General features: G+C 42.6%; 1 protein-coding gene across 1 annotated transcript in view; it reads right to left on the bottom strand.

Annotated features, from left to right (window-relative positions):
• LOC307256998 (uromodulin-like) overlaps positions 1-11,139 on the bottom strand; it is a gene marked incomplete at its 5' end in the record, with an annotated part of 11,457 nt that extends 318 nt beyond the window's left edge. The window contains 8 exons of the mRNA XM_080036112.1: positions 340-412; positions 911-1,070; positions 1,202-1,459; positions 5,406-5,563; positions 6,070-6,272; positions 6,888-6,974; positions 7,475-7,949; positions 11,035-11,139. Coding sequence (XP_079892238.1) covers positions 340-412; positions 911-1,070; positions 1,202-1,459; positions 5,406-5,563; positions 6,070-6,272; positions 6,888-6,974; positions 7,475-7,949; positions 11,035-11,139 — 1,519 coding nt within the window. The remainder of the gene's footprint in view (positions 1-339; positions 413-910; positions 1,071-1,201; positions 1,460-5,405; positions 5,564-6,069; positions 6,273-6,887; positions 6,975-7,474; positions 7,950-11,034) is intronic.
• Between the last annotated feature and the right edge of the window lie 2,113 nt (positions 11,140-13,252).

Below are 13,252 nucleotides of genomic sequence, written 5' to 3' on the forward strand. Positions count from 1 at the left end.
TTCTTGTGGTCAGATTTAGTATGCCTAAAAATACCCAGATGTCTACTACATCTGGCCGGGATTTTTAGTGTTGAAATCAGCATGCTATTTGGGCTATTCTGACCCACAATCCGGTGCACCGGAAGTGACGTCACATCAACGAGACAAGAGGCAAGATCAAGGCGCAATGATATGACGACATAAATAAGTAAAAATATTTCTCAATTGTAGCATACTAACTAGATAATTTTCATGGTCCGATGTAGTATGCAGAATAGAAAAAGAAAGAGTATGTGATTTGGAACGCAGGGCATGTTTCAAAGAAGAACAGATGTGTTTTTATTAACGTGAAATACTCACAGCTGATTGGTCCGACAGCAACAGGAAGCTGATCGGAGGAGGCTGCAGACCGAGCCTGGCGCCTGGAACAGTTCTAAAAACACAGAAGAAGTTTTTATAGTTTATTCACAAAGATCATATTCTTCCCATGTTGATATATTACTTTTTATTTAGCTGAAGCTTTTATCCAAAGCCACTTCCTACAAGTGCATTTAAACATGAAGGTTCGACACATTGCACATTTCAATTTAACTTTCTACTTTCTATTGTATTTTATATATAGTACTGTTTATATTGTACAAAGAAATCCTTGCACTAGTTAGTATTTAGAATGTATCTGATGTGAATATTGTTTGTGTTTGTGTTTATGTTTATCGTATTATACCCTATATTTCTTTATCGTTCCTATTGCACCGTGGACCAGAGATAAACGCCATTTTGATTCTGATGCATGTCTTGCTGACTGAATCAGACAATAAAAAAACTTTGACTTTTTTACCCTGGACCCTGAATAACTGGAAACTTTGTAGAAAATTCCTGACGACCACCGACTGCTCTGTGTTTATAAGGACAGGAAGACAGGTGCACTCACAGGGCTGCAGGGGACGCTGCTGCGGTCACACATGCTGATGCTGCAGTGCAGGTAAACGTCCTCATAGGTCCCGTGGTACAGGAACAGCAGAGCAGAGAAACGAGCTCGCAGAGAAGCACCGCTCTCAATCACCTGCACATGGCGACGGTCAACGGCACACCTGGAGGGAGGAGACAATCACACAGCAGCTCATATTATAATAATAATAATAGGCAAGTTTCCAAGGGTCATATTTATAATATACATTGAGAAGGGACACTTCCCCCCCAGTATTTTGACTTTGGTCGTCACCTGTTCTGGATGAGGAAGTGTTTGCGGGGGTCGCTGGCGTTGGGAGAGTTTGTGACGTAGCAGGTTTCCAGCAGCAGTCCGAAGCCGTCGTATTCGGTGTTGTTCACGGATACGCCGACGTGCAGAGCGGAGCCAAGCGGCAGGCGGACGGGACCGGCCGGGAACGCCTCGCTGAAGTCCGGCCTTGTGTACAGAGTCATGGACACTTTGGTGGAATCGCCAGAACTCACCACACCCACTCCACCCGATCGACTGGCCCTGCAAAGAGACGACAGACAAAAACGTTTGACAGTTGACTTTTAGAGGCGACCATAATCGATGGAGATTGGAGAAAGTCCAAACTGATCCACGGCAGAGAAATTAATGTGAAACTCAGATAGGGAGCGTATCAATGTTCCCAGACTCAATGGGGTTATATGTCCGGGTAGTATGTCTGTATAGTGTGTGTGTGTGTGTGTACACTTGTGCACCTATGTAACAGTGGACTTTGGTGTCGTAACACTTTCACCAACAAGGAACTACAAAGCTGAAAGGGGACATTTTTCAGGTGGCCTCTTGGAAATGCTTTAAATCATGTTATAAACAGACCTTTAGAATAGTTCAGTCCCCCAATACTCCCTTTACACATCTTTATAAGACGGGGTTTTCAATCAATTTGACAGTGTACTCGTGTCTTCAATCTATTTTTATTTTGTTTATTTCAAAATCACAGAGAAAGGTCCACACTTCTACAGTGGCGTGGCGTGGGGATTTTTTTTGAGGAAGCCAAGTGAGACAACACCTTTAATCTACATGTTTATTGGAAGGTGGGGGACAGAAAAGGGTAGGCTACGTCGCAGCTTGTATTTAATGTAACTACAAGAGCTATTATAGCGCCTGGTCACTTTACCAGGACTTACACGCCTGTAATCTGTCCGACACCGCTCGTTCGCTCTCTCTCTCTCTCTCTCTCTCTCTCTCTCACTCACTCACTCACTCTCTCTCTCTCTCACTCTCTCTCTCACTCACACACCTCCTTATCGTCTTATTAAATTATACATTTTATTATAAATGCACCCCCCCCCCACTCCAACCGGAATGCACAACTAGCCGCTTAATGCCCAATGCAGATTCGAATTCATTCACAATATATAATTAGGGGACGTTTTAGGCTATTTTAAGTTTCACGTTCACGTGAGACACGACTCACACAATCAGTTGTAGGTGCTTAACATACACACTTTCGAGACATCCTTTTCGTTTAAGCCAAATATTCATTACAACACTATAGCCTACTTAAGACAACCCAGAACAACATCAGTGGATATACAGTAGGCCTACCAATGCAACTTAATCCAGGCAATCAAGGCACAATTAGCAATAAAATAACACAAAACACAACACACATAGCTACACAGACAGTTAAGGGAACAGTTAACCCGCGCCGGGAGAAGGTGTGTATTGTACTCACTATTTGTAGAGGAAGGCCATTAGCTGAAGTTTGCCGCTACCAGCTAGCCACTCGGTGAGGACATAGTTCTCCTCACGGAAAGTGCGATAAACTTTCTTTCTCTCCACACGCATTGGCCTGCCGTCAGATTTGATTTTTAATGGCTTCTCAATTGGCAGTTTGGTAAAATAATTTGTTACTAAATACTCAAAATCTCCACCCTCCATAACTGTTCTTGCTAATATGATAACAATGCAAACATGCTAATCTCCCGCTATTGTTATTGTTGTTAAATTTCAGTGACGTTGATAATGATGCTTTGATTTGATTGGTGTGAAGCCAAGGGCCGAGTGGCTTCCCTTGGCACCCTCCTGACACCCTCCTGACCAATCACAGGAGGGCAGTGTCCTCACCTGATTGGTCAATTCTTTTTATTTTTTTTACCAGCGCGAGCTGGCTTCCCTTGGCTTCCTCGCAGACATACAGTGTGCAGTGTCGTGTTTCGCCGCGTCTTCAGAATCTAAATGTAAAGGGGCGCTGTTTCGCGCATTGTGAAATGCTCAACGTGAGGAGAGAAATGGGGAAGAAATGACAGCAACACAGCACCAAAGATTACCGAAACTGTTAATATAAATGTTTTTATTGGATGACAACTACAGCCTAAAAAACAGGGAAGCCTGGCTTCCCTTGGCCTCCGGGAGAAAACGCCACTGCACTTCTACTCTATTGAATGACAGGAGTCCACTGTCGGTGGGCATAGAGCGACTTTCACACTCCATTGTGGATGAATTTTTAAGGAATATCAGCCAAGGATTTGAGTCTCCTCTTAGCAACTTCTTCAACAACGTAACTATGTAAAAGCACATTTAAAGCATTATTATGACTGTTCTGCCCCTGGCATTGAAAGTGTATGTTGTTCTTAACGTGTGTGGCATATGTGTCTGTACCTTTAAGAGGGAATGCTCTAAGGGAGGGGCTGCTAGTTAGGTGACCGGAAGTCACGAGCACGTTATTCACGTAGAGAGAGCATGCAGGAACAACAGTTTGATCAGCTCTTCCATTAAGATTTAGTTCTTCATCTTCTTGTTTGTTAAAGCAACGTCTGTAAGTAGGGGAAGGTGGGGTGATTTGTGCATTTTGGAAGTTGCAAAACCCATTGTTTCTAGAAAACCGTGGAAGAAATTGGAAATGTGACCACATATTTAAGAAGAGCCATCCATTTGACTCATCCTGTAAAGAAGGGAGACACAAGGAATAAGATATAAGCACATTTAAGCTCAAAAAACTGTGTTTTGCCTTTCAAAGTAAAATTTCCATGATCAAGGTTTTTTGATTATTGTGTCTGAACAATTATAGACACGTTTGAAAACATTTGACACATGTTTTAGTGCTTTGGTATGCTACACTTTGAGTCTATATAATTAGCACAATGTCAACCCTAAATTGCTGCATCATGCCTATTATCCAAAATTCTGGGGATGGGGTGATTTGTGCGCAAGGGCCTGGGTGAGTTATAAGTAAGTAAGTAAGTAAAATGTATTTATAAAAGCACATTTATGACAGTTTGCACTGTCCAAAGTGCTGTACATAGTGCATTCAGTAGGTAAACAATGAAGGTAAAATAACAATAACCAAAATAAAAGACGTAAAGCCCATACATCCACATAAACACAGATAGTAGTGCAGAGGTAAGTAAGTAGTGCAGAGGTTAATGGGGAGGAAACACCAGGGTGTACATATGGGTTTTGAGCCTTGATTTAAAGGCAGAAATGTAGGGGGAATCACATTTGTCAGGTGGCAGTTGGTTCCACAAGCACGGAGCAACTAGTGCAAAGTACATTTCTGAGAGTTGTGCCAGTGGCATGGCTGTATACGCTGGTCACCAAAAGAAAGTGATTGTCTACAGTAGCTCAGAAGAGAGTGACATCTCAATTCCACTTAACGACACCACTGATGAGAGTTCAGATGGCCAGAAAGATGATGATGGTGACTTTGTCATTGTGACACAATGACGCACAAATCACCCCACGTAGTGGGGTGATTTGTGCGACAAGACAACTTTTTTTCCGAAAGCTATATTTCTTAAACAGTTTATTCCAGATCCAAAGTTTTTATTGCCAGGGATGCACAACATCCTGAAATATATGTACATATTTGAGTTGGAGACATAACTGTCAAGGCCTCACTTTAAAATCACTTTGAGTAAAAAGTTGCACAAATCACCCCACCTTCCCCTATTATCTTTATTTTCCATGTGTTGGATTATAGATTTACCGTTGTATGCTTACTGTTTAGCTTTATTAATACCTGCCTTATGTTTGTACTGTCTTTACAGTTTCACGAAATTACCATTAAACTACATGAGTAATCCTCAACACGCTGTGGAGTTTTTTGGGAAACGTTTAGCTGATTGGAGAGTTAGCTTGCTTGGCTAGCGGCCCAATACAATGACAGAAGTCCTTAAAAGTAAATATTCTATGGTGTTTTTGTAATTTTTAAATTAAAATTGATAGTCCACTGTTGGCAATATTGACATGTACGTGTGTGTGTGTGTGTGTGTGTGTGTGTGTGTGTGTGTGTGTGTGTGTGTGTGTGTGTGTGTGTGTGTGTGTGTGTGTGTGTGTGTGTGTGTGTGTGTGTGTGTGTGTGTGTGTGTGTGTGTGTTGGTCTCACCCACTCCTTTCCTAACCCCTCACTGTCCCCTTACCCTAACTCTAGCCACCCAGCTGTGATACCTGAACCTTTTTGAAATTGTGATGAAGGTGGTGAACTCACGGCGGCTGGAATCCGATGGCGACGTCCAGGCTGGTGATGTCATCGAGTGGGAAGACGCAGGAGAACGGGATATTCATCGGGAGAGAGATCGATGCCTCGGACCGATTGGGGGGGTACACGAACACAATGTTGGAGTACGTGACATGGGTCCCGTTGTTCTGGAAAGGACAATGAGTGGATACAATTTGGATTGACATTTGTTGAGGCTGATGTATGTTGTTATCATCGCTATCTTGAATACTATTTCACAGAAAGTGGGGAATCTTTCTAGTGCCGTAGACACCATCCACAAGTTGCTCGCGGAAAATTCAATGGACAACGAAGAGAGTGTGTGTCCATCCATCTTGTAGCCGCCTCTTCCCCGAGTTAGTCTCTCTCCAAATATATGTATGTGTGGTATGTGTGTTGATTTAGGAATGAGTGCATGCACACTCATTGATAGGAGTAAAGGGTCGCAGACATGTGTGTGGGCGGGCCTGGATTTGATGTGATGTGAAGGAATTTGACCTTTTTTCATGTAGAAAAAAAAGTACTTTGAATTGTTCTTGATTTTGTTGTTGTGTTTTGTGTTGTTGTGGATCTTAGGCCTATATGTTGTTTTTTATTGAATTTTGTACAGCACCTTGGTCTTAAATGTGCTATAGAAATAATAATTCTCACTGACCTTCACAACATTTCCACAGACCTCCCTCCGTTCCACCAGGTAGGTTGTGGTCTCCTGGCCGTCCACATGCTCGTGGCAGCGCGGGTCGACCAGGTGAGCAGAGGAACCATTCAGGCCGTGTTCCTCCAGGATAATCTTCGGAACCTTCAGACGCATCTGCTCCCGTCCACACACCAGCTCCGGCTCCAGAAAACTGGGTTCATCTACAGTGGGAACAAGGTAATGAAATCAAGATTAATATGAGTAGGACGTTAGTAGGGCTTTACGAACACAGCCTCAGTTTCAAGGTGAAGACTCTTACAGAAAAACATTGTCATTCAAAGTATCTACAGTTGAAACACAGTAATGTGGGTATAAAAGTATTTTGAGCTTCAAGAATATTTACACCACACAAACCAGCACATAACAATCTGACCTGTTGGTGAAGTAGATGTCAAATATGTTGTGGAAGTTGCTACTAGGAAAGAAAAATATTTGAAATTGTAAGTTAAATATACACCAAACTCTTTTCGTCTCAAAATCATCAAGGTAAATTCATGTTTCATCAGCTCTGACTGTTTATCTACAGTGGGAACAAGGAATTGTGGGTATAAAAGTATTTTGAGCTTCAACAACATGTAGACAGATGTTACACCACACAAACGAGCACATGACAATCTGACCTGTTGGTGAAGGAGTCACATCTCTTGTGGAAGTTTCTACCAGGAAATAAAAATATTTGAAATGTTAAACGTAATATACGCTAAACTCTTTTTGTGTCAAAACCATCAAGGTAAATCATGTGGAATGGTGGATGTTTGATGGTCACTCAGACTGACCTTCACACCTCCAGTTGTTCTTGTCATCGATCACACAGGTCTCAGCTGCACTGCAGGTGTCACACACAGGTATTGTTGTGTTGACGTCTGATGAGGAGCACAAAACAAATGAGTCCATTAGAGAATCTGATGGCACCAAAGGTCTGAATTATCCTGAAGACAAGATCATCTTCTGATACAATATATGGAATAAGGATTCCATTCCTTGTCAATCTGAAGAACTAGACTTAAGGCCTTTGCACACCGGGCGCGACGCGAATAAACGCAACGTAAAAGCGAATGTTTTGAAATGTGAATTTTGTCGCGTCCCACTTTAGAAGCGACGTCCCAGAAAAATCGAACTCAGTTCGAAAAAATAAAAAACGCAAATTCGCGATGCGAAATGACGGCACTGGTGTGGAAGCTTGTATTGACTCTGTATACGTTCGTTAATAAACGGATTAATCGCACGAATAAAACGCGCCCGGTGTGTAAAGGCCTTTATAGCTCTGTGCTTCAGCAGCTGAAGCCTCTGGATCTTGATCTTAGCATTTGGCTCAACTTTGAAACCACAGTGTGACGGAATAGAAGAAATACTTGTTGCTTACCTGCACAGTATGCTAGATTGCAATGAATGGGGTTTATGAACTTGTAGACGTAGTAGTTTCTTGGGCAGGCTTTCACATGGATTGGATTTTCCTTGAACTGGCAGCAGCCTCCCGACCAGCTGCCACAGACCTGGGCCTGTATGATGCCTGCAGAGAGCAGTGGATGGGGCGTCTGCAGCCACATTGGAGCACGAGTTCCACACATGTACTTCTCAATGCATCTGTCTGGCATCTGAACGCTGCTGTTACCGAGGAACAGACGGTACCAGCCCTGCCAGTCTGAGCTTTTGTCACAGTGATAAAGCGATTCCCTGAAGTCTGTGGCTCTCCAGGCGTCGTCTAGTGGCATGTAGTGATCACACGGGTCCATGCAGCGAGATGTGCCGTCCACCTGGAGGCAGTCCTGACCAGAAGGGCACAGTGTGCCGCTGCAGTTAAACCTCACGGAGCCGGCTTGGGCCGGTTGTAAATCAACCTGCATGGAGAAATCCAAAAGAGAAAAAAAAGTTTAACAAATTAATTTTTTTTTATTTTCTTTGTAGGGGAGAGTGGCCTAAGTTGTGCCACTTTTTACTCAAAGTGACTTTAAAGTGAGGCCTTGACAGTAAAGTCTCCAACTCAAATATGTACATATATTTCAGGGTGTTGTGCATCCCTGGCAAGAAAAACTTTGGATCTGGAATAAACTGTATTGTAACTAAATATAGCTTTCGGAAAAAAAGTTGTCTTGTGGCACAACTTGCCCCCGGTGTGGTGTAAGTTGTGCCTTTGGAGAGAATACCATGGGGTAAATTGTGCCATTGATATATATCTCATAAACTGTAATGCAAGACAAATCCATTAGACAACCACTTGTTTAAGGGGTATTTAAAGTAAATAAAGTAAATATTTTACAAAGATTCAAGACAATTTTCTTAAACAAGGCATAGCAGATCTAGGTGGTTTTACCTGCAAACATCATCATCTTTCTGGCCATCTGAACTCTCATCAGTGGTGTCGTTAAGTGGAATGGAGATGTCACTCTCTTCTGAGCTACTGTAGGCAATCACTTTCTTTTGGTGACCAGCGTATGCAGCCATGCCAATGGCACAACTCTCAGAAATGTACTTTGCACTAGCTGCTCCGCACTTGTAGAACCAACTGCCACCTGGCATATGCGATTCCCCCTCCATTTCTGCCTTTAAATCAAGGCTCAAAACCCATCTGTACACCCTGGTTTTTCCTCCCCAATAACCTCTGCACTACTATCTTTGTTTATACAGTATATGGATGTATGGGCTTTACGTCTTTTATTTTGGTTATTGTTATTTTACCTTAATTTTTTACCTACTGAGTGCACTATGTTCAGCACTTTGGACAGTGCAAACTGTTATAAATGTGCTTTTATAAATACATTTTACTTATTTACTTACTTATAACTCACCCCAGGCCCTCTGGCACAAATCACCCCAACCCCAGAATTTTGGATAATAAGCATGATGCAGCAGTTTAGGGCTGACATCGTGCTAACTATATAGACACAAAGTGTAGCATACTAAAGCACTAAAACGTGTCAAATGCTTTCAAACGTGTTTATAATTGTTCAGACACAATAATCAAAAAAACTTGACCATGGAAATGTTACTTTGAAAGGCAAAAAAATTGTTTTTTGAGCTTAAATGTGCTTATATCTTATTCCTTGTGTCTCCCTTCTGTACAGGATGAGTTAAATGGATGGCTCTTCTTAAATATGTGGTCACATTTCCAATTTCTTCTATGGTTTTCTAGAAACAAGGGGTGGTACAACTTCCCCACCGGCACAACTTAGGCCACTCTCCCCTATAGCTTTTACTGAGGATATCATAACATCTTGTTCCAATCCAAAATAAATACAAGGCATTTTTTTCATATCTGAAGTTGAAACCAGGTCAATTTGTCTCTAACACAATAGAAGGGTTAAAAGTGTAAATACCGTGAGTGCTAGGCAGAGGAGGATGATGAAGGCTGGTGTCATGGCGGCGGTCGCTGCAGTCCGTCTCTGATGGGAAGGAGTTCACCTGTGCTACCTGTGAGCTGAGGCAGCCGCTCTTATACAGATCACTGGGTGTGTGGTAACCAAGCCCCAACCACAGTGAGTTCTACCAGCATCCAATGTCTCATAATGCCGGTAACACAAACACACGTAGAGATACTGGCACTGATTCACTTGCTGCCTGGAAAACATTTGCTATGACCGTTGGCATTGACCCAAAGTAAACGGAAGAGATTTCATATTTTCATAAATGTATCTTGTTATGATAAACCAAGCACGTAGTTCCACTCACCTTCGTGGGTAACATTAGATAATCAGGTATGAAAATCTGGTTTCTCCACCGACTGAAATCTTTGGGAGCATGTAGCGAGCAGTGGTGGAAATCGCGGGGGGGGGACGCTGACTAAAAGCCGCACGCACACCTCCGCGTTGCCTAGTCAACCTTTAACTCACATATCTATGGTTTTTATTTTTTGGTTACCTACATACAAACAGTGAATGCATCCCACCCACCCAACACACTTAAACACGGAGTACACTCACCTCTTTGACCTCTCAGACACTGTCATGTTTTCAGACATTGGGATACATTATTTTTATTTAATTCTATCATATTTTATTTCTATTTTGAGCGCAGAAATACAGAGAATGTCACACCGCCATTTCACTGCACATCCTGTATGATTACGTGACAAATAAAGAACGTTTGAATCAACATTATGTTACTGTAAAAGTGTTCGAGTGACAGATTTAAAGCTGGGGTGGAGGATTTGGAGAGAAAATGGCAGTTGGGATGGAGATTCGAATCCAAATACCTCAACCGCTCCACTTGTTCTCTTTGGTCCCTCCCCTATGGTCCCTCCCTGACACGCTCTACACCAACAACGTCGTGCCAAAGTGAATGGACAGTCCGAACAGCCAATAAGAACAGAGAATCGGAGCCTCGCTCTGATTGGTCAATGTGTACAGCTCATGTTAACTTTGACCAATCAGAAATCATATACCTCAGCTTTAAGTAAGCTCGGACACAGAACATAATGTATTCTTCTCCAGGTGAAAACATTCTTACATATGGCGTGTGGCTGCTTTTCTGTGTTGAGGTCGCAGTGAGGTCAGTACGCCACCATTTGCCTATTACTCCACTCATCCTGTCACCACCAAAACAGAAGTAAAGTTTTCCTTCAAAAAGCTCTGGATTTAGTGTACGTGTTTGTTGCAAGGTAAGGGAGTAACACCAGATCAAAAATAGAGGAGTCAGGTGTTCAAAAGTAAAGGTGTTTATTGCCCAGCCCTATAGCTTCAGGGAGACCCATTGGCCAATACAACAAACAAAAAGGTTCCCTGTCTTTAAACAGAAAGGTTATTTCTAAAGATAAATGAAAATACATGTGCTGATCCTTTCTAAAGATAAATGAAAATACATGTGCTGATCCTCCCTAGCCACAATCAAAACAGGAGAAAAGAGGGGATAAACAAAAGGGCTTCCTGGCTCACCACAGATTTAGGATACGAAAGGACAGAACTGCTAAGCAGTTGATAGCGGTAGTACAACCAGGTGGCAGACGACAGCGGGCCACAGCAGACAGCGATCAGTGGAGAGCAGCACATGGAACTGGTAGCAGAGCCGAGAGTAGAGAGAACCCACAACAGCCATGCAGCTCCTCTTTTAAGCCTGCAGCCCCTTGATTAGGCTTCCAGGTGTGCCTCGTTTAGGAGCAGCAGAGGTAGTGGAGTGGAGGAGGGTGGAGCCGAGGATCTAGAGGCAGCATACACAAGAGCATATTTAAGACATGGGAATGTAACAGTACGGTTGTGTAGACAGGAAGACAATTCACACACAGATATGCTCAGGAATGGTAGGATGGCCAGGTAGAAAAGGGGTCCGACCAGTAGCCATGAGGTCTCTGGTTCCTCCCAGTAACCATGAGGTCTCTGGTTCCTCCTCCCAGTAACCATGAGGTCTCTGGTTCCTTCTCCCAGTAACCATGAGGTCTCTGGTTCCTCCCAGTAACCATGAGGTCTCTGGTTCCTTCTCCCAGTAACCATGAGGTATCTGGTTGGATCCCCGGCACCCGACAGGAGAGTGTTAGTAGTAAAACTAGTAGTGGCTGATATTACATCTACGGTGCCCTCCCTCTCTACCATTGTGTCCTTGAGCAAGACACTTAACCCCAAACTGCTCCAGGGGCGCTGTACTATGGCTGACCCTGCACTCTGACCCCCTCTGAAATGGAAATGGAAATATGCGAAATGACAAATTTCAATGTGCCCTGTGTACAATTGACTAACTTAACTTTCCCAAATACCCGTGTACACATGGACATGGCATTAGTCGAGGCAAAAGTCTCTAGTTTGTTTCTGTCAAACCAATCGCTTGCGTTTCCCCGGAGACAACGGTGACCTTAAATAACCGCCTGTATCTCCACGGTAACCATGGCATGATGTTTTTGTTCTGAGGAAAAACTTAAAGGTGCAGTGTGTAATATGAAATCATCACAACAGTTCGTCTCTATGGCTCCCGTTCAGAGAAGCAACAGAAATTATTGAAAAACATTCCAACTGGTGGTTCTGATGGACACAGTGTGGCCAACTGTTCCATTCTGTGCTTCGGTAGAGCTGATGACATTCCAACTATGACGCTTCCAGAATGGCGGCGCCCATTCCTTGGTCCATGGTATGGAGAAATATGGAGATATAAGTGGCCCTTTCTAAGGGAAGAAATAATAATTCTAAAAAAAAGCAGCTATTATGCACTAAATTAAACGTACTTATGAATTTTATAATTATTTTCTACCAAGTTTGCTATGAAAAAAATCCCAAAATTCTACACACTGCAGGTTTAAGATACCAAGCTGTCAGTCAAAGAGAATAGCAACCTAGGTGTGTGTGTGTGTGTGTGTGTGTGTGTGTGTGTGTGTGTGTGTGTGTGTGTGTGTGTGTGTGTGTGTGTGTGTGTGTGTGTGTGTGTGTGTTCACATGTCAGTCACTGAGTTTCTGTGGAGCTGAAATATTTTACTAACGCTGCTGACATCAATCGACAACTTCAAGTCCAAGAGTGCAGTGGGATTTTTTTTTTTTTTTTTTTTTTTTTAAATGTCCGTGTAGTCTGGTTTCCCTGTTGGTATTAGGCCAAAACCAATAATAAAAACCTGCTGAGCCACACACACTCAGGAATTTTTCTACAGAACTTCCTTGAAGTGTCAATGCACACACACACACACACACACACACACACACACACAAACACACCTCTCTCTCTCTCTCTCTCTCTCTCTCTCTCTCTCTCTCTATCTGTATCTGTAACACACAAACACACCTCTCTCTCTCTCACTCACTCTCTCTCTCTCTCTCTCTCTCTCTCTCTCTCTCTCTCTGTAACATACACTGACACACACACACAAACACAACTCTCTCTCTCTCTCTCACTCTCTCTCTCTCTCTCTCTCTCTCTCTGTAACATACACTGACACACACACACACACACACACTTAAGGTGAGATACTGCAGGTGAATAGGATAAAATGTTTAACCTATAGATATTATCATGAAACTTTGCCAGTAGTATATTACCTACATCAAAAAAATTATTTCTTACATTACAATTTTTTCCAGAAATCATCAAATACATATGCAAATGTGGCCATATCTCACTACATAAACAGTTATTATGATTCTGTCCATTTTGATTGGATGTCTTTATTACAGATTTGACTCTGGATAGACAGGAAATTAAACAGATATGAGGAACAATACACAAATCAAACCAG

Source organism: Ammodytes marinus (genome assembly GCF_949987685.1).
Source record: "Ammodytes marinus genome assembly, chromosome: 10".
Taxonomy (NCBI): Eukaryota; Metazoa; Chordata; class Actinopteri; order Uranoscopiformes; family Ammodytidae; genus Ammodytes; species Ammodytes marinus.